Raw genomic sequence first — 22106 nt, forward strand, 5'->3', positions numbered from 1 at the left:
GAAAGAAGACTCAGAACCATGTGGAACAGGCTGCTGGCTGGGCCTCTCGGGACCCCTACAACCCTTCTGTAAGAGGCAGCTGGAGGGTGGCATGACTGAAGAGTCACACTCCTTCTCCCCGCTCCACTGTCTGCAAAGGCGCTGACACGGATTTACCTGGCATGGCATGAAGGCTGGAGATTGTTAAAGTAATTTTAAAGGGGTGACGGATTGTCTCTAATCCCAAACAATTGAGACAGAGACCGTGTTTTTCTTTTATATGATTACAACACACAGCTGAGCAGTTATTAATCTGTTCTAAACCTCTAATCCACTCTGACGACCTCCCAGAAAAAATTCCCATGATACTTGCAGTTTAATATTTATGTTTTAATTTTAATTTTTAGTATTTATGTTTTAGCTCTCTCTGCTTTAGATGTTTCCCATGGTGTCTTCCGAGGACTCCCTCCTCACGGCTCTACCCTCTCCTCTGTCTCTCTGTCTCTCTGTCTCTCTGTCTCTGTCTCTGTCTCTCTCTCTCTCTCTCTCTCCCTCTCTCTCTCTCTCTCTCTCTCTCTCCTCCCCTCCTTCCCTCCATCCCTTCTTCCTTCCCTCTTCCCTGGCTGGCAGAAGTCCAGCCCAATTCCTTCTTCTGCTCAGCTATTGGCTGATCAGCTTCAGCTTTATTGACAAGTCAGAGAATAAATGAGGATCAGTGCTTACACCTGACATAGACATTACGATGCCTTGTCTGAATTGCAACTCGATATTGAGCAGAGAAATCAGCATCTGATTACACAAGGATAGTCTTCACGGTGCACATAACACGCCTACAGGAGACCACATGGGCTCTCGGCAGAGAGGCAATCTCAGCTCAGCACCAATGAAATACTTGGCATATGTTGGCCAGAAAGAATATTTAAGCAGCATTGCTTGAGGAACATGAGGTCCAAATACACTCCAGGGAAGTTCTGAGCATAGCACAGAGAGGAGCCTGGCACTGACACACGCGAGCCACCGTTGTGCTGATTCTCAGTCTCAAGATGAGGTAGCATTTGGCCTTGCATCATAAAACTGCTTCAGGCCTAGTCAAGCCTTTGCATGAGCATCTCTGTCTTATGTCGTCCTACAGTCATTTTTCTGTCAAACTGACTGCTTAGGCTACGGCACCACAGATGAGCCCGAACAGAATACTGTTAATTTGACTGCTCCAAAGCCCAGGATCAAAAGTGTGATCCTGTTGCTATCCGTGCTGCAAGGTCAGGATGGCAAACGCTCTTGGTTAAAACTGTTCTACCTAGAACCAGTGTCACTGACCGTCCAAGATGGGCTTCGTCCATCAAGTCCCTGGGCCACCCCAGCAGAGGATGGCTTCGTGTTCATACATGTGGATTTCACAAGCATTTAGCGCCAGGTTCTCACCACCGAACTCCTCTGTATCTGCAGAGTTTAAATGAGGCTGAAGGCTTTTGACTAAGTCAACACTTCTCTTTAATGGCAGCCATGAAGGATTCTCTGTGTGGGAGTGGGTGTGGGGAGCACATGTGGGTGGGGAGCGCGTGGAGGAGGGGAACGCTCACGCTAAGCCAAGCCCTAAAGCGCATTTCCACCTTCCGGGCTGATCCCATCTTGAGGTAGGAACTGTCAAACATGGCAGAATCCCCAGATTAAATAAATTCAAAATCAGGGGCTGGAGAAATGTCTCAGCACTGGCTGCTCTTCTATGGCTCACAACTGTCTATAACTCCAGTCCCAAGGGATTCAATGCCCTCTTCTTGCCTCCTCAGGCACTGGGCATATATGCAGGTAAAACACTCATGCACAAAAGAAAATTAAAAATAATAATTTTTAAAAAATTAAAAAAATATATACATGCAAAATCAAATCGTAGATAAAAATTGCTAGTGACTGTCCAAGATGGTTGAGGATTTGGTAGCAGCAGTCCACATTACCTATAGGGTGTTATGATTAGTTAGTCATGTCTGCCACAGACCCACTGATAGTCTGTGGAAGGAAAGGAAGAGCTGACATACAGGGAATTCACACATTTACACACACCTACACACACACACACACACATACACACACACCACCTTGTTGCCTTGTTGTAGATTCTAAAACATTCCTCTTGAGGTCTAGAACCTGGATTCTTTAACAGGGTGCAAATATCCATGGAAACAATTAGGCTTCTTCCTAGCAAGGTGAGGAGAGGCCTGGCCCCACTTACTGCTTTTCAGGGTTGTCAGCACTGCACACCTCCGCATGGCCGTTGCAAACACACCGCCCTCCAACACTGATATCCTTTATGCTGTAATAATACTGCAGGACAGAAAACAGAAGCATCAGCTCCAGGAGCCACACCACGGATGTGCTCTTGCCAACCTTTGACCCACAGAAGAGTGGACCTCGCTTTTCCCTTGTTCTATGCTCTGGTGTCATTTCTCCTCGCTGACCTCAGCACAAATGGGACCACATTTGCTTGTAACTTGTCTTACAAAATGAATGCACTCATCAACCAACCTTAATTTTTTAAAAAGCCTTCAGACTTTGTTCGTTAAAACAACCAAATGTTTTAAATGTATGGAGGAAAATTACTGAAATGAGACAATGCAAGTGTCTTAAGTTTGTTCACACATTAAGCATACATGTTTACCAAAAATGAAGTTTGTGTCTACTGTAAGCAAACTGCCCCTCCAGGGTGTACAAAAGGAAAAAAATATTTTTTCAAATATTTTTTGAAAAATATTTGTATGGATCCAAATACCCAAAAACTGGACCATATTCACCTATAGAAGGAGCCACCAGCTGTTGGCAGTTGTTGGAACCTTCTTGGTTCATGTTCAGACTCCCAAAGACCAGCCAGAGTCAGCTGCAGATCCAACAACAGAGGCTCAGCTGCTAAACCAGAACACATACACACAGGCTACATCATGGCCAACACACACACACACAGACACACACAGACACACACACACAGACACACACACACACACACACACACACACACACACACACACAGGGCACATCATTGTAGCTCTAATATGGTTAATCCACTCTAGTCTCCCATGTGGTGGCTGAGAGAATTCCTCACTGCCTGCCCAAATGCTCTGGATTCTCAAATGAAAGACACACACACAGCCTTATATTTAATATGCCTAAATCAGCTCCATGGTTGGGCCACCTCCAAACTTCCACGTTGCTAACACCTCCTCTCCAAAACTTCTGAATTATTACTTACTACAATCTATATTCCACTTTTGCTACCCTAGACCCAAGGGCGGAGGGGTCTCGGGGCTGCTCTTCCCCGGCTCTTACACGATTGTGTGTTCTCACACCTTCTACCTCTCTCAAGCCTGCATCTCCTCCTTTCCTGGCAATGGCAAGTCTTCTCTCTCTCACCTAGGTTCCTTGCTTGGGAACCTAAAAGTCCCACATATGTTTCCCCACCCAGCCATTGGCTGCTGGCAACTTTATTTACCAATGAAAGCCAGTGAGGGCAGGGACCCTCAGCATCTTATACCTAGACATGTGAATTCCAACTTAATTTTGGGAACCCAATTATATAATAAAGCAATCAACAAAATCCTCAACAAATCATATCCAAGACACACACACACACACACACACACACACACAAATCTTGCAATACTCACAAAAGTAATGAGAAGAGCAGGATGGCAGCTGGCTGTTGTGAGCTGAGGCCTTGCAGCTTGTCAGAACATACAGCTCATCTTTGTAAACACTCATCTTTGAACCCATCTACCCAGGGGTTCAGAAAGAGCTAAGACAAGACCTTTCTGGAAAATGCTCAAAACTGTAACAAATCTCTCCTGGGCTGCCCACCTCCAACCTCTGTGCTATTAACTACATGCTTATTAACTAAAATGCCAAACTCTAGAAGGTACAGTGGGCATCTTCCAGTCAGCCTTCTAGGCAGAGCTTGCCCCTTGCCCTTGGGCGGACCCCTATCAGCCATAGACTTTCTGGCTCCCCAGCTTCCTGTTGGGTTGGGCCATTAGAAGGCACTTGCAGGAAGACGATGGAGCTCAGGGCACCTTTCCTGACTGGCTCCCTCTGTCCCTAGAATCCGTAGTACCATCCTAACTGAGGATGGGAGATGCTCCAGTAGACCTCCCTCAGAGCACAGAGTACCAGTGTTCCTGTCACATGTTCTCCACTAGATCACATTCGTGGCCTCTTTTCCCAAGGAGGGGCTACACTAGGACCAGATCCTCTTGGTGAAAGCGACCTCGACATCTTGGAGCATGTGGATTTCTTTTTTCTCTCTCTTTGATCTGTTGCACTAATGCAGGAAATCCAAAGGAGGATTCTCAAGACCCTTGGAGAAACAAGGAGTCTGGTACCGAGTGACTACACCAGCATGGTCTCACCTGCTGATGCACACTAGGGGTGACACGAGCAGGAAACAACCCTTGATTTTCCTTAAGCTTCTGACATTCGGGGGTTGTCGATTATAGCAAGAATTAGCGCACTAATACCAGACTCACTATAACCATTTATTGGATATAACAATGTTTCTTTTCTTTGGGGTTGAACTCAGGCTACTACAACGACTGAGCTAGATTACCAGCTAAAGTGCCCAGGCTGGCCTCAGACAGACTCATTCTGCAGGCTAATCAGGCCTTGTGTTTGCAATCCTTCTGTATCAGCTCCTTACCACCAGGCCTGGTTGATTTTTCTGCAAATAGCCATATATATTTTAGACAGAAGCACCCCTCTGCCTAAGTATCACTGGCTGGGAAAGGCACTTGGAAGAATTTAACTTAGTTGACAAGCAAAACAAGCCAAGCAACAAAACTGAGGCAGCCGATTGGGTGCTCAGAGCTCACCCGGCGCGTGACGGTGGGGTCTCTCTCTGCTTTGGAAATAAGATGCCCGAGGAGGGTGTTGGTTCGCAGAAACCGCAAGCGGATGTTTGTCGCCTTAGTAAACTCCCTCAGGGTGTCAGAGAAGGCAAAATTTTTTGCACCTGGACGGCCATTTATCAAGGATACAACAATCTAAAAAAAAGAAAGGAAAAGAAAGAAGGAAAGAAAGAGAGAAAAGAAAAAAAGGCACAGCCAAGGGAAGTCCTTTGTCAAAATGTAGCAACAAAACACTAAAAGTACCACATGCCCCAAAGCACCTGGTTCTCAAAGGAGCCCCTGGATGTGCTGAGGTGGTCTGGTCTAGCATCTAGTTTATAAGTCAGAATAGTGGTGTTAGTTCTTGGTTCTACCAACCTAGTCTCTGTGAAAATGTTTCTTCCTTAAACCTCTGTTCTATCAGGTGGCTGTGGAGGGGAAACTGTGAAAGGTTGGAGAGCTGTTGTTATGTCTATAAACACAGTGAAACATAGTGATTCTGCCTAGTTGCATCAAGGAAACAAGACTGACATAATCAGCAGAGCAGTGGCCCTCAACCGTCTACAGCCCTTTACACAGCTGCTCATGTGTGCTGACCCGAACCATACAATTATTTCATTGCTACTTCATAACTATAATTTTGCTACTGTTCAGAAGCATAATGGAAGTATCTGCTATGCAACCCCTATGAAAGGGTCTCGACCCACAGGTTGAGAACTTCTGATCTACATGATATTGAAAATGTGGACAAGAACAATGGCTTGGGGTTTCATGCCTCCACTGATAATTTGATCCCAGCCTTGATGCTTTGAACAGCTGCTCACCAGCCAGACAGTACTGGATAGAACTACTTGGGTAAGATCTCACACTCCTAAGGAGAGTTGATTTGGAAGTCTATTGATATTCCTATATTCACCATTTCCATGGAGTTCTACCCTGACTGTCCCCACCTCTGTCCACCTCCATGTGGGCTTCCACTGCTGCTGCTTGACCCCTGTACGGCCAGCCCCCACTCCATGTCTCCTCAGTCTCACTGGAAAGGGTGCATGAAGAGGTGAGAGGGATCAACCCCACTTACCAGAGACTCAACCACCTTCTAAGTCTGTCACCAGAATTCTGAGATCTGTGGACCTTGAATCCCAAACCCTAACTTCCTGGGAAGAACCCAGGCCGCTAAACAAAACTTCAAACCCAACTCATTCTTGAGACTTTGATGTTACAGCCTCCCAAAGCTGTTTACCTCGCCATTTTCCAGAGGCACAATGCGGGAATACTCCGTGACACAGAGCACCTGGTCATCCTGGGTGACGGCCATGTTTGCTTCTTGCCCAAACTGTTCTACACAATCTCGTCTAGAATCTAGAAAGGAAATCATTGAACATTATCAAATAACACATCACTTTCTCCTAGGCCACTTCAGATGCCTTGTGTTTCCTTAAGAGAGCTGAAAAGAGAAGAACCAAGAACTCTTGCACTTCTAAATGAAAGCTTAGGTCAAAGTTTTTAATTCATGAAAAAGAAATACCAGCTGTTTCAGTTCAAGTGCCCTTGAGGAACCACAGTTGAAGATATGTCATTAATTCTTCATGTCTCAAGTAGACAACTTTACCTTATAAGCAAAAGTGCTTCCACCTTGATTCATCGTGTGGTCCAGAGACACTTAGATACTTTAGTAGCAAAGATAACAGGTTCAAAATAAGTGACAGGGAGCCCAGTATTCTGGAGGACGGGAGTTTGTTCCTAACTCCTCATAAAAGGAGAAGAACATAAGTCGCACCTCACTTACAGGCACCTCCCACCAGTTGGAGCAAAATTACTATAAATGGAGTTGCAACCTTCATCCTGCATGTGAGATCCTTAGAACTGACACATACATGACTGAGAAGCTGGGCTCTTCTGAGAACAACTTAGGAGGTTCAAGCCCTACCTAGTCACACTGAGACACATTTTTAGAAAATTAAATCCATAGTCTTAAACAGTTTTAGATAATCAAAGCCCCTCACAGCACAGAAGACAAGATTACTTACGAGCAAAATACTGCCATGGTGAGTAGGTGCTTCCAAAGTCTACAGATCTTTCTAGGACCCAAAGATCAGGGCGGGGAGAGTTCGCAAATTTGATTAAGATATAAGCCACATGGAAGAGCTGAAAAAGCAAGAGAGATACAGTTTGTCTGGACTGCTCAGTGGTAGAGCACTTGCCTAGCATGTAAAGGGCCCTGGGTTCAATCCCCAGGACCACCAGTAAAAGAAAAGATTAAAGTTGCTTTTTTTTTAACTACTTCCATAGGTCTTGGTTCCCAAGGCTACAAAATAAGGATACTGTTTCTGCCTGCATGGTGGACACCCTTGCCCAGGAACAGTTTTTCCAGCTCATTATTCTCAAAATCAACCATTTTTCCCTTCTCTACCACTGGTACATCTTAACTGTATCTAATCCCTGACTGTCAACCAGTGGGCACGGCATCTATATATCAGAATCCGCTCGGCCTCATTTCGTCTATATATCAGAAGCCTGGGGGCAAATACTAAGAATGTTGTGCTAAGTTCTTTGTGGAGCAAGAGCCAGCAGAGGAGCTCAGAGCTTCTCTTCTGTGCCAGAGCCTGTGGCTCCAGGTATTGGAGAGATCGGAGCTGCAGACTGAGCCCTAAGCAGCTGTTGGGGGGTAGAACCCCTCCTTCCTGGTGCCACCTACACTGCTTGTTCACCGGCTGCTTTCCCTATGACTACTGTTCTTGTTTGTTCTCCTAATTCTTTACCTATGACCAGGATGACACAAGCACAGAAAGAAACAAAGGTGGGCTCTGGTCCTTCTCTCTTCACCTCTAATTCTTAAACTCCAAGGTACAGCCCAGGAACACCCAGCGTTTCTGTGGTTTATTCCCCACTCCCCCCTTCCTCAAAAAGTATCTGCTTTGCAATCTGAGTTCTACAGTTCTACAGTCAGGTCACCAAACTGGTGATTCTAGATCCAAAATTTCAACCAAGGATCAAAACTGTTGGGGTGGAGGCTATCACATCATTCTTGCCTGCTGCCCTAGGCAATGCAGTATGCAACAAGTACTTACATCAGATTAGACAGTAGAAGTCATCTGTAGACAATATAAAATGGTGTGCATAAGTTACAGTCAAGTGCAGCATTCTACTCAAGGGAGTTGCATCCCTGAGGGATACAGAGGGAAACAAGTACAACCAACCCCAGGGATGCTGAGGGACAAAGGCAGAGCACAGGCTTAAACAACGCTCACTATCATTAAGGAACAAAGGCAGCCCCAGTTCTCCAACCCCTGGCCCCACTGCATTCCAGGTGACAGATTCCCAGTGACTCTCTGAGCAGGGCGCCCCACTGCCATTGGCTTGTCCACTGGAGCCAGGAGAACAATGTAGAGACCTCTTTTCCTGGAAAAAAACACTAAGATAGGAGGCTTGGGTGTAACTTAATATCAAAACACATGCAAGGCCTTGGCTCAATCTAGAGGATCAAAATACTGGTAAGAACCACCACCGCCATAAGGGTTTTAACCATTTGCCACATAGACTAGTAAAAGTTGTGTGTGTGTATGTATCTGTGTGTATGTGAATTCAAGTCTGAGAAATATTATCTAATATTAATATTTCAAACTCTAAATTAGAAGCCCAAACATTTATACAAAATTGTTTCATATTTTGATCTCCAAATTCCTTTATACTTTAAAAATGATAGAAGACTCCCAAAATCTTTTATATTGATTCATATATTGGCATATACCATATTAACAATTAAATTTGATAAATTTAAGGCATATATATATATATGTATATATATACATATATATATATATATATATATATATATATATATATATATATGATTATTCATTTAAAGTAGGAATCCCACTCTGTAGGAAGCCCTGAGTGAGTGAGGTCTTAAGTGGAGATGTGCTGGTGGTCTCAAGGCCACACCATGGGCAGAGAGCAAAGCCTCCACAACCCTACCTACCACTCACACTTCTCCCCTCCCCAGCCCTACCCTAACATTCACACCCCTCCCCTCCCCAGCACTACCCTGACACTCACACCCCTCCCTGGAGGCTACAAGAAAAAACGGCAAAGCCCTCATCTGAGATCCAAGTGTGGGTATGGATAGTGTGTGCAGAAACATCCACCATAGCCTTCTTGCCCAGTGTGTTTAGGGCTTGAAAACTCCTCCCCTACAGATACTGCTCCTACCTAGTTTAGCCACACCTGCCTCTTGGCCCTGCTATCTAGCTAAGCCCTGTTTATCTGTATGCAGTAACTCCACCTCTGTTCAACTCTAACACGAGCATGCTGAGCTTCCAGGGTACTGTGGTTTCTCCACCTGAGGAGCTGGCCTGCTCAACCCCAGCTTTTCTCACCAGCCCCTCCAGGTCTGCCCTAGAGTGGTGCTGAAGATAAATGCTATCTGGTTACAAGAAACTATTTTTTCTAACAAGAACATTGGCAGTACTCTGTTTCTGCAAACCCCTCTTACTGACAGATTGGAAAATGAATGGGTTTCATCTCTGCCTCTGCATTCAATCTCTAGTGGCATGTTTTGGTTTGGTGAAATATTTGAAAAAGATCTTACCCCAGTTAGATCTTTACTGGTAAAAATGGCATCCTCGGGGTTTATGGACCTCCTGAAAGGACCAGAGCTCAGGGGCACCTCACAGGCTCTCGCCTGACTCTGAGAGACACCACTCCTTTATAAAGTCCACCTTTCATGGTAAGAAGCCCTTTTGCTATTTCTCTGAGGGAAGAAAGATTGTCACAGCAGCAGCTGGAAGTCTAAGTCCCGGCTGGTTCTGTCCTCTTCAATCTTGGGCTTCTCGGTTTTGGAAATAATGCTTACCTGGCTATGAGGACAACCCAACCGTCTACCGTTGCTCAGGGGAAAGTCCTGCCTGATACAGAGACACCAGGGTTACAGGGTGGTCTGAACACCATAGAGCAACAGCTAAAGGTAGAGATAGAGGTTTTCAAAAGACACGCCCCATGATTGCACAGTGAAGGGATTTATGGGAAATTCAAGAACTCCTGCTTGGAAAGCTGTAACAAACATAGATCTTTCCAACTGTGTATACACCTACTTCAGTCCTGTCAAAGGAAAGCCACATTTAGGCGTGAGAATAAGAAAAATGATAAATGAGGTATTTGGAATACAAGAATCTTTTTAAGCATGTTTTATCTCTCCCACCAAACTCTCACAGTGACAGTTCCTACAAAATAGTCAATAGATTATAATTTGTGACCACTGCCTCCTAAGCTTAGCATCATCTGGTTCCAAGGTGATACTCCGTGCAGAAAATCCCCAGTCAGAGCTAGGGGTGGCACTTGGTGTAGGAAGCCATGGCTTCAAGCCCAAGTGTCACATAAACCAGGAGGCAGGAGATCCAGAAGTTCAAGGTCATCCTTGGCTACATGAAGTTTGCAGCCATCCTGGGCTACATGAAACACACTGGTGGTGGGGATGGGGGGAGGTGGGCATAGGAAGGAGAGAAACATCTCAGTAAGAGGATAGGGTGTCCACTGGCTTGTTCTGTGAACCTACTACCTGGATCTAACTTAACGAACATACCAAGTCTATCCACCATCAATACCAAGCAGACAGGATATTTAGTCCACTTTAAAAAGTGTTCCTTCTGTTTTTGTTTGGGGACCTGATTGTGAGGTTCCTTAATGTGCACGTGCATGTGCTCTGGTGATGGGTAGGCTGCATTCAGTTCTCACTCCACTGGCATGGTTTGGTGGGTCTCCCACTACCACTGTGGAAACCTGCTGGCCACTCTCGCACAGAGCTCCAGCTCAGCAGCAAATGCCCTCTGACATAGGCACTTGCAGGTCTTTTGCAGTGAGTGGTCTCTGGGTGCTCACAACCTGGCTCGGGCATGGTAAGCCAGCAGATTGCTTTCTCCTGATGGGCCATAGCATGAGCTTCTAACTGGCTGTTTCTGTTAAACAGCTTACTTTCTTAAGCTTCATCTCCCACCACTGAAAATACTTCAAAGCACACAAGTCAGCCTTGAGACTCACGAATAGAAACAGACAACATCAGCATCGGGCAGAGAGGAGCGGGGAGCAAGGGGCATTGTCAAGTAAATATTTGATGGGCACAGATAAGGGTGGTGGGGGGGGGAATGGCAAAAAGTATAGACTGGTAATCTCCTCTCAAATGCTTTTATAACAAACTAAAGCTGGCTTGGCTCTGTCTACTTAGGGAGGTCCAGGATCGCCTTTTAAATAATGCTCTGATAAAGCAGATGAAAGGCTTCAAAGGCCGTTAGACTTCAAAGGCGTTCAAGGTGAGTGAGTGAGATAAGGCAGAAGCTGATCCTTGTCTCTCGCTAAGTCACTGAATTACCGCTTGCCTCAGTTGGTCACTCACTCGATTCAGGGCCTTCCTGAACTGAATACTTGCTATGAGTGAATAAGATTTGCTATGCATTGAATAATGTATGGATATATGGATGAATGCACATATTAACCAGTTAAAACAAAAGCTGGGTTCAGGAGGCAGACACTAGCAGGCAAACAGCTACAGAGTGGACCTGAAGAGCGACATACCTGGGTACTTATTTAATGAGTAAATATATTGATTTAACATGTGAATTTAATGAGTGAATATATTGTTCCATAAAGAAGCATTTTAATAACGACTTTCCATTAGGCTTTACTTCGAACAGTCTGCAAACCTACAGAAGATATCAAAAAACGATGTGATGGCCGCCCATCCATCCTTCACTTAGGTTCATCAGGTGTTCATATTTCGCACATGCACACACACATGCACTTTCTTTGGAAGTAACAGACTTCATGACACTTGCTGCTAAATACTTCAGCATGTGTCTCCCCCAAACATGGACATTCTCATAAACTTATCGTTTTGGGGACTGTTTGAGCTTTGTTTTTGGCACAGGGATAAAATATCTAAAGAAACCCCACCCCACTGCCATGGTTTCAGATATTCTGGAATGTTCTCCAGTCTGGACTTTTTCTCATCAGAAAGGCATGTTTGGTCAAGCTCTAAGGATGCACACTCTCAGCTTCTTATTGGCTCCCAGAAGAGACTGCTTACTTGGAAGGAGGTAACATAGATCATTCCAGAAACTGTCCAGACAGGATCCAAAAAGTGGTAGGTGACCTCCAATCCTAGCATCTCTTTCCGAGAGGATCCCATTGACTGCTGATGAGAACAGGCCACCAGAGGCTTTCTGGATGTTTTGATAAAACCTCTTACAAGTCCTCCTTCTACCTTTCATTCCAAATGCCAACCAGGCCTCAGAATAGAAAACCCACCCCAAGGTTCCCTGCACTCTTTCTAAGCAATGAAGATCTGAATTAGCAGGCAGACAAGATTTGGGCACAAGCTAGAAGAAGAGAAAAGTTAAGATTCTCTAACATCCTGGTTGGCTAATGATGCAATAGGAAGGGTACTTGTCTCTCTCTGGAGTGGACATGCAGTTCAGTGACAATGTGCTTGTCTGTTGTGTTGAGTTCAGTTACCACTGCCAGCACAGACACACACACAAAATATGGGTCACTGGGTCACTGGGCACGGTGACACATGCCTGCAAATCCATCGCTCTGCAGGCAAAGGCAGGGGGAGCAATGAAGATCTGAGACCAGCCAGCTATGGGGACAGACCATGTCTCAGTAAAACAACTAGAAATGTTTGGTTTGCCAATAACTTAGAAGAAAATAATCAACAAGAAGAAAATGAAGCCTTACATCTAAATTCTATACTAGGGAGCTGAGGAGACAGCTCAAACAGTAAATGCCTACTGCACATGTATGAGGACCTCAATTCAGCTTCCCAGTACCCATGGTAAGAATCATACATGTGTGTGAAGATCAATAGCCCTAGAGCTGCATGGAGGTGGGGTAGAGACAGAAGGATCCTGGAGCGCTCTGGTCAGTCGTCAGTCAGTCAGTGAGCTTAGGATGCAGTGAGAGCTAACTTTATATCTATCATCAGTACCCATGTTAGAGTCAGGTATGGCCATGAACATCATTAACCACAGAACTGAAGGCAAGAAAGAAAAAAGAGGATGCCCAGAGCTCTCTGGCTGGCCAGACTAGCCAATCAGTGAGCTCAGAGTTCATGGAGAGACCTTGCCTCAAAAGATGAAGTAGAGAAAAAAAAGCATAGTGGAAGACATGCAACATTGCCCAAAGTACACACACACACGAGCATACACACATATAGACACTCTCACACACATGAGCATACACATATACAGACATAAACACAAACATCATGAAGATACACACATGCACACACACACACATACAAGCATACCCACATTCAGACACTCACACACACAGGCATGCACACATGAACATATACACATACAGACACAAACATACACGAGCATACACACATATATACAAAAAGAAAAAAAAAACATTTCATACTGACAAAATTTTACCACATGGGGGTAACTGACAGCTTAGAACATGACTTCCAGTCCTTACGAATTTAGTCATTATTCCCTTAAAGTGTAAACTTGAGCCCAAACTGCTATTGTAGAACATTTTGCACCAACCAACATTTGCAAATAGATTTGGTAGTGGTTATGATTTGGATGAAGCCCCATAAAACCTAGTTTGGTGGTTTGAATGAGAAATGTCCTCCATAGGCTCATGTGTTTAAACACTTGGTTTCCTGTTGGTGGCACTGTTTTGCAAGATTGTAGAACCTTTCTCCGGTGCAGCCTCATTCGAGAAGGTTCATCACAGGAGGTGGGCTTTGAGAATTTACAGTGTTGGTGAACTTCGGGTTTGCTTTTGGTTTCTATTTGTGGTTAGAGATATGATCTTTCAGCTTTCTCCTCTGGAACCATAACTGAAAATAAACGTTTCCTTAAGTTGCTTTTGGTCGTGGTATTCTACCCCAGCAACCTAACATTACTAGCACACACAGGACCTCTGAGCCCATCCTATAGACAGTCTTGTGCTGTATCCTACCCTCTAGCTACTTTCAACTGTCGGGAGGATTGTGTCTGGAGCCTGACGCCCCTCATAAAGCCATTTGTTCATGCTTGCCTTCTGTTGTGCTAATTTACAAGGAAGTCAGTACAACATTTGAATCATTCACTGAACTAAGCTGCCTGCGAATGTACCTTACAAAGCATGACAAACGTAAAGTGCATTGCCATGTTTACCAAGGCAAAGAGAACTAACTGGACTTTAATTGCTACCAGTAAATTCTCCAAATCCTTCTCTAATTGGCTAATTTTTTTCTTTATTGGATAGTAACAAATTTAGTTAGCAATAGGATACAAATGATGCCGTACTAGATGCACACAGCATTGACTCAGTAGGACTTGCAGCAGTCGTAACAGCAATACCAGCATAGCAGTATCTTTGTAGTGCTCAGGGCTAAAGACGGGACTTCACACAAGCACCATCCCACTGAGCCACACCCCCAGCCTACAATTCAGAACTACTGAATTAAGCTAATCCATATCTATCACCCAAAATGCTAACCACTCATTCTTCCCATCCACCTAAAACAATGTCTTCTCTATCAACATCTCCCTGCTTCCCCGCTCTGTACCTCTGCCTTTCTCCTCCCGTTATATAAGGGATTAAGGAGTCACTTATTCAAGAGTGGCGTGGTCACTGTAAATAGGTGTGCCCACATCAGAGCGCCTCAATATTTGAAGGAGATGAAGGGTCTGGAGATAGCTCCGGTGCTTCAAAGCTTTTTCACTACAGCTGTGTATTTCTAGAGGGCACAATGGTGGCCCTGAGTGCTAGCTCAGCATTTTCAGTTTTATTAGCCAGTATGTTTATTTTAAGAACTAGCTGTCACGTGAAGTATGACTTCAAACCATCCAGCTAGAGATCACATATTCTTAGAACATCCTATGACCTTTACTGTCTTTACTTCTTGAATACAAACCCCAAGAGAGTGGTAGTTTAGTTTCAAATTCGACAAAGGAGACTCATTTAGTTCATTTATTTTGGGGATTACATTCTCATTTAGTCCAGGCTGGCCTTGAACTCCTAATCTTCTTGTCTCTACCTTTCAAGTGCTAGGATTACAGATGTATGACAGAAGATGTCCTGTTGCTCATCAAGATGACAAACCATACAATAGCACTCACCTGATCTTTGAGAAAGACTGTGCCAAGCCAAGGATTAGGCGGCTGACCTCTGGGGAGCCCTCTGGGGGTGTGGGCTCCACACAGGTGCTTTCAGCAACTGCTCAGAATCTAGCTGGCCGTACCCCAGGCATTTGTCTTTTCCCTGCTTGACTTTTGGGAAGCTGAATGTCCTTTCTGCCACCTGAATGTTTCTGTGACCAGACCATGACTCCTACTTTAATGCTTCAGCTGCCAGTTTTCCCAGCTCCCTTACAAGGAAGACAGCTGAACCCAGGCCTCGGGCTTACTGAGGTCTCCTTCTAAGACTTTGCATCTAGAGCAAGAAACAGAAAAAGGCAGAGACACTAAAAGATCCAAAGACTCTTTCCAGGAGTAGGGCAGAGAGCAGCACTGCCTGGCTTCTGGGGACAGTGCCTGATCCCAGCAGGGGCCTACAGAGCCCAGTATCCAGACCCAGAGATAAGTGAGTGATCAGGACAAGTGGTGGTAAACAGCATCCAGCCTTGGAGGGATCTTGAAGATGGACTCCAGGCTTTCTGCTGCAGACGCTCTGACTATGCAGCTTCCTGGGTCCTGACCCTGAGTCTCTTTGTTTTGCAGCATCTTGGGAATCTCTGCTTCTTTCAATCTTGAAAGCTACCTTTTCTCTTTTACCAGTAACATCAAAACTACACAAATACACATACACACACATGCACGCACACGCACACACGTACATGTACACACACATATCTTCTCTTACTTACACAAATCTCTACACAAGCCTTGCTTCCCTCTGGACCATGGCAGGGAGAAACTGCCTTTCAAAAGCTCATCCCATGCTCTACACTTCTGTCTCACTCTCATGGCCTCCTTCTGGATCCATACCATTAGCTTTTAAATGGGTCTGTGACTTCAAGAGAAAACCTCTCCTTCCATCCACACTCCTTTCTTTCCCCACCCTCCATCCCCTCCCAGCCAGGAAGCTTCAGATGAACCAGCTCAATCCCCTTCTCTCCTCCATGTCCCTTCATCTCACTTCCACAGTACAGCTCTGACAACCATTTCTTCCTCCAGTCAGCTTCTCACATAAACTTTAGAGCTGTGTACCCAGTGTCTACTTGAAGCTCACTTAGCCTTCTTGGGAGCAGAGCAGGGAGGTCCTTGTGCCCACAGATCTCCAGAGAAACCAGGAATGTTAAGCACATAGGATTGTCTTTCCAATGGGAAAGATGAAAACCCTGTCCTTCCATCCAGAAAGCTGAGAATTGGAAGTGGTTAAAAGCCTGGTGATCTGTCATCCATTGGGCCAGCCATATCAAGCTCCCACAAAGGACCGGAAGTGGAAAATGGCCTTTATGTTATCTGAATGACTAAGACCAAGCCAGATCTTTAGACCCTTAAGCCAGTACAGGTTTGGTATCTCAAGAACACATCTTCTTGGAAGAAATGACACCCTGAGTTGAGTTTCAGTGTGATTGCGCCTCCTTGTGCAAAGAGGACTGTATCACTGCAGAAAACTTTTATCCAAATTATGCTGGACTTAAATACATTGGGAATAACCTGCCTGTACTTAGACTCCCTGAAATCTGATCCAAGTTGAGGAAGTCAATCTGCACCTGCACCGCGTTTTTATTCTTATATCTTTGTGTGGTTTACTTCCCTGTACGACACCTGCAGAGAAACCCCCCCCAACCTCACTTCCCCCTCAACTCAACTCGAATTGACCACAACTGAAGCCTAACCGCAGCCCCCAAGATGTCTGCTGACTCTACTCAGCCTTCATGCCTCAGCTTTGTCTTGCTCTCTGATTCAATGTCTGCATCTGTGCTTCAACGAGTGCTGTTCTTGGAATTGGAATTCCAGTTGCCTGGAATCCAGCTGTGAAAAAAAATAAAAAAAAAAAAAAAACTTCACAAAAACAATTAAATAAATATTCATCTGGAGACTGTGTGTTGGGTTATCCCAACCCCCCCCCCCCCCCAGGAACTGCAGCGGAGGCATTTAGTACCTAGAGTCTTAAGCCAGGACACAGCCTGCTTTTACTTGGGTGAGGGCAATGGTGGTAGGCAGCCAGGACTTAAGGATTGTGTTTATTCTGCATAACACAAGTCACTTCCACTATAAGAAGGAGATCCCCGGGGAAAGCTTAGTGGTAGAACTTGCCTGTGTTCTAGATGCTCCCACCTGGCTGTCCTGGATGTTGTAAGGGCCCCTGGGGACCTCTTCATGGAAGGACAATGTGTGGGAAAACTGTACGGAAGCTCTGGAGTGGAAAGGGTCATAGCAAAATGGGTGGCGGGAGGTTGGCTCTACACGAACTCCATACCCTCCAGACCTGATGGATATGGAGGGGGGCTATGCTCAACTGAGCCTTGGTCAGAAGTTGAGTTTAGTTGCCTGGAATCCAGCTGTGAAACTTTCTATTTAGGAATGAGGGCCAGAAAGTAGAAAGGAGATAAAGAGGTGGGCAGGGGAGCCAGACAGACCCACCACACAGAGGTGGGCAGGGGAGCCAGACAGACCCACCACACAGAGGTGGGCAGGGGAGCCAGACAGACCCACCACACAGGATGTGGGATAGGTGGGGAACTAGAACCAGGGCCGGGATAATTAGCTTCAGGCATCCCAGTGGGTGTAGGAGCAGCTTTTAATCTCCCTGCTCACTGGCTGAGAAGGGGCTCAGTGGGGAGAAACCTTGTCTGTACAGCAGACAGCATAGAGCAACCCCATCTCAAGCCTCATCTCCCAGGGAATGAGCTCTGCATCTGAGGCAAACTAAACATGAATGGGTAGCCAGGGATTCTACAAAAGATTGTCTGGGGCTATTGTGAGCTATTGAACCCCCAAATTCCATCACCTCAGACATCCACACTAGGGCCTGCCCCATCACTTTCTTTGGGTCAAACCCAGCCCCCTGCTTATCCTTGTTGCTGCACCCCAAACACTATAGGCAAGAAAGGATTTTCTTCTAAAACTCAGTGTTGGTGTATTCCATCCTCCATGCAGGCACAGCATACAAAGCTTCCGGAGCTGCTGCCCTCGGAGCTGCAGGGGCTCCCTGTACTTTTGAGGCTTAGAGGATAATCCTTACTCAGTAGATATTTGCTTAGAAAAATACAATACTAATTCTAAATATTTGGTATAACTTTTGGCATAGAACATTTATACCTGTATATGTTTTATAGCAAGGCAAACTACATTTGATAGTAGAATATGGTAATGTGGAAATGTAATCTCACTATGGCCACACAAATGCCAACCCTGGAAACATCAAACCAAGAAGTAGAGTCTATGCATCAACATGGATAGGGTTTCAATAACGTAAGGTGTAAGCCCACACAGCATCAAGCACTAGCACACTTACATGCATCGGAAACAGTGCTGGACCACATTCCATGTTTTAAGGAAGTATGTCATATGAGCTGACTGTTGGATCTGGAACCAGCCTCTGAGAGCTCTGAAGAAAGAAATCTGTGAGGACCACTTTATCTCTGCCTGGTTATCAATAGATTCGGTTATGAATAGATTCAGAAAGAAAGAAACTGAGGAGGTGGGACAAAATGTTTCTTTTATTTCTGATGAGGCAAAAGCTAGAGAGGGTGGGAGTTGTGGCAGCTACTGATAGAGTCCTCAGATAGCCCATGGCTGCAAAGGGTGTGCTCACCAGGGACAGGTGTGGATACTTACCATCTATTTAGACACAAATCGTCTCCTGCTGCCTCTAGAGTCAAATTATTTTAGAGACAAATACCTGAGAAACAGTACAAAAGCTACCAAAGTCTCAGCAGCAAAAGATACTTTGGCCCTTGGGAAAAAAAATCAAGAGAGCTATGCTGGAGAGACAGCTCTTTGGGTGAGGGTACCGGCCATCAAGCCTGACAGCCTTAGTTTAATCCCTGAAATCTATGTGGTATAGAAAAAGAACTGACTTACACAAGACATCCTCTGACCTCCGTGTATGCACTGTGGTACATGTACAGTCACACACACCTCCAAATACACACAAACACATACTAACCAGTGCTTCTCGACCTTCCCAATGCAGTTCCTCACATTGTGGTGACTCCAACTACAAAATCATTTTGTTACTACTTCATAACTGTAATTTTGCTACTATTATGAACCATAATATAAATATCTGACACACAGGATGTCTGATATGTGACCCCCCAAAGGGGTTTGAGAACCCCTGCTAAGCAAGCACGTGACACATTTTTAAAAAGGAAAGGAGAAAGCTAAATGCAAGTGGCTTCTTTATCCTTGCAGGCTGTAAAAGGGAACCTTTGACCCGGCACACTCCTCACTCACAAAGGCATTACACTCAGTGCTGGCTTCTCTGCGACAATCCACTTGGACAGAAGCAAGCTGAAAACAAAGAAGCTACGGTCAGCCAACAGTTCAAGTGTTGCCATGGATTTGCACCATGCTTCTGAAGGCGATTCAGAAACACTCCACACTGCACAAGAAGTATTTCTACATGAAGACCTGACTAAGTGGAACAATAAATGCACTCTACAATTGCACCAACAGACCTGTTTGTTAAAGGGAACAACACTGAGAAGGCGCACCCACAGCCAGCAGGAGTGAGAGAGACGAATGGTCAGAATGCCTTGTCCTCACTACTTTGTGTACACCCATGGGGACCAGGCTAGGCAAAGGGGCTTGCCCACTGGTGCTGTAAGGAAGAGAACATGTCCACAACTAAGGGGCTTGCTAACTTGGAGAGTAATAAGCTAAACTGTGTCTTATGCTGCTGTCATAGTGACCAATAAGGGTAAGCTGGGCAGCCCAGGCAAGATGCCAGACCAACCTATTCCAAATGTGCTTGGCTCTCGGTGTGGTGTCCATGGTTCCACAGCTGCAGATTCAATCAGCCATTATTAAATCTATCAAATCTTTCGGGAATAGTGCCTCTTTCTTACTGAGCATGTACAAGCAATACAGCTGTGTAGGCAGCTTTTATAAAACTCTGCTGGGCATTGCAGAGCCAGTTCCAGAAAGAACATGCATAGGCTATATGCAAACCCCTACTCCTCTGCTCATTGTCCCAGCTAGTCTGCCCACCTCATGCCCTTTGCTAGAGCCACAGTCTGGATTTCAGCTGCCCAAAACCTCCTGGGTCTGACCATTTTGATAGATCCTGAACCAGAACAAGGAGGGGGGTCCCTCATCTGGTTCCTCTTGCCTTCTCCATCCATCTCTCTGGGAGCTCCTGAGACACACATGGCAGTTGGTGAGAGGATGGTGTGATCCTGCTTACCTGTGAGAGGCAAGGGGGAGCTGTGAATGCTCCAGCTGGTGGCAGCATGCTGCTTCGGGTCAACCAACAAGCTGCACCATCTCATCACTCAGAGGCTTGGCATGCGGCACAGGTGTGGCACATGGACACTCTGAAATTCCCAAAGTGTGGAGTGTTTGCACCAGTGGTAGCTTGGGAGCTCACCCTTCAGTTAGAGAGAGAGGTGGAGCCCAGAACACCCTGGTGACCTGGCTACTTACACTAAAGAAAAAAAATCAGGTTTTCTCCTGGAAGAAGAAAATGCAGCAGAAGAATGAGAAGTGAGAAGCCGGGGGGGGGGGGGGGGGGGCGGCAGATGGAGAAACAGGGTGAGAAGAGGCACCATGAAGGGCAGAGCAAAAGGAAGAAGGCCCAGTGGCACAAAATGCCTCCAGGGTCACCTGGGGGTCAGAGACAGAAGCAAAGGCTCTGCCAATGAGAGCAGGACCCACGGAACACAGCTGGGAGAGGAGACGCCAGGCTCAACTCCTCGCCTGACGCAAAAGACTTAACTCAAGCTTTCTCCGGACCCACCATGAAGAGTTCCTGAACTTTACCTTTCTCTTAGATACTTAAGTACGTGTATTCCTTTCTATGTTCTTGCCACGAACAGTAATAAAACAGCCATGATTTTAAAGCCAAAATGGATTTGAAAGTTTCTCCAAAGGAAAGATACAAGCTATCTTCCAAGGTTTGCTAAGGGATGAAAATTCTCCTTTAAGAAATTCAACTTCCATTTGCTGGATAGTTTTTGACCTTGTTGTCATTTAAAGATCTCAGAAGGCCAAGCTCATTCTGGGATGAAAATTCAGGTGGAAAGGCATTCTGGAGGGGACACCAGGACAGCTCCAAGGTGGCTTTTCCATATGGCCCTAAAATCCTACCAGGAACCATTGTTCCTTTGGGGTGTGTGTGTGAGAGAGAGAGAGAGAGAGAGAGAGAGAGAGAGAGAGAGAGAGAGTGTAAGGACATTCACATGAATGAATGCACCTATGGATATGGTGTGCATATGCAATAGTCTGCACGTGAAGGTCAAAGGTTAACTTGGGTGTCGGTCCTTAGGTGCCTCCCACTTTTTGTTTCAGAGCATTTCTTACTGGCCAAGAATCTTGCCCAATAGATCAGGCTAGCTGGTCTGCAATAGAACAGGCTAGCTGGCCTGCAAGCTTTCAGAGACCCTTCCATTTCTCAACACTAAGACTTCAGGCATGCTTGGCTATGTCTGGGTTTTACGTGGGTTCTGGGGATCTGAACTCGGCTCCTCACACTTAAAGGCAAGCACTGTACTCCATGAGTTGTCTCCCCAGTCCCTGAATGTTTCTTTTTCCTCAAAAGGAAACTAACGTTATTGTTTCCTTAACTTTGTAAAGAATAGATGCATCCGGAAGAATGTGCAGATACAACGTGGAACACAGACTGAGCTCTCTTGTGTTAACGCATGGTTTCCTCACAGCCACTCAGCAGTTAGCACTAGATATCCCCAGACTTAGATGAAGGCACTGACCGAGGCCACATGCACTTAGGTCAGAAAGCAAGTCCATGATCCAAGTGTGAGTCAGGGAGAGAAGTAAAAATCCCAGATAATAACACCTTTCTGAGAGAAGCACCAGTAGCACATCAAGGTTTTCCCCTGGTAACTTTGTTCTGGCTTATATATAGGTTATGTCCATTACAATATGAAGTCTTACCATATTAAATACATATTTATATACATATATATTTTATGCATATATATAATACACAGCAAATATATGTTTTTCATATATATGACATTTAATATATGTTTTATTTTTTTCTTTACAATACACACACACACACACACACACACACACACATATATATATATATATATATATATATATATATATATATATATATATACACACACAT

The 22106-nt window shown here is 45.2% G+C and overlaps 1 protein-coding gene across 1 annotated transcript in view; it reads right to left on the reverse strand.

Annotated features, from left to right (window-relative positions):
- Positions 1–22106, reverse strand: part of Lama3 (laminin subunit alpha 3) — a 237054-nt gene that overhangs the window by 182428 nt on the left and 32520 nt on the right. Inside the window, exons 5-8 of the mRNA XM_034518463.2 lie at positions 6872–6989; positions 6085–6203; positions 4830–5000; positions 2207–2298 (exon numbers count right to left, since the gene is read on the reverse strand). Coding sequence (XP_034374354.1) covers positions 2207–2298; positions 4830–5000; positions 6085–6203; positions 6872–6989 — 500 coding nt within the window. The remainder of the gene's footprint in view (positions 1–2206; positions 2299–4829; positions 5001–6084; positions 6204–6871; positions 6990–22106) is intronic.

This window comes from Arvicanthis niloticus, chromosome 14 (genome assembly GCF_011762505.2).
Source record: "Arvicanthis niloticus isolate mArvNil1 chromosome 14, mArvNil1.pat.X, whole genome shotgun sequence".
In the NCBI taxonomy this organism is placed as follows: domain Eukaryota; kingdom Metazoa; phylum Chordata; class Mammalia; order Rodentia; family Muridae; genus Arvicanthis; species Arvicanthis niloticus.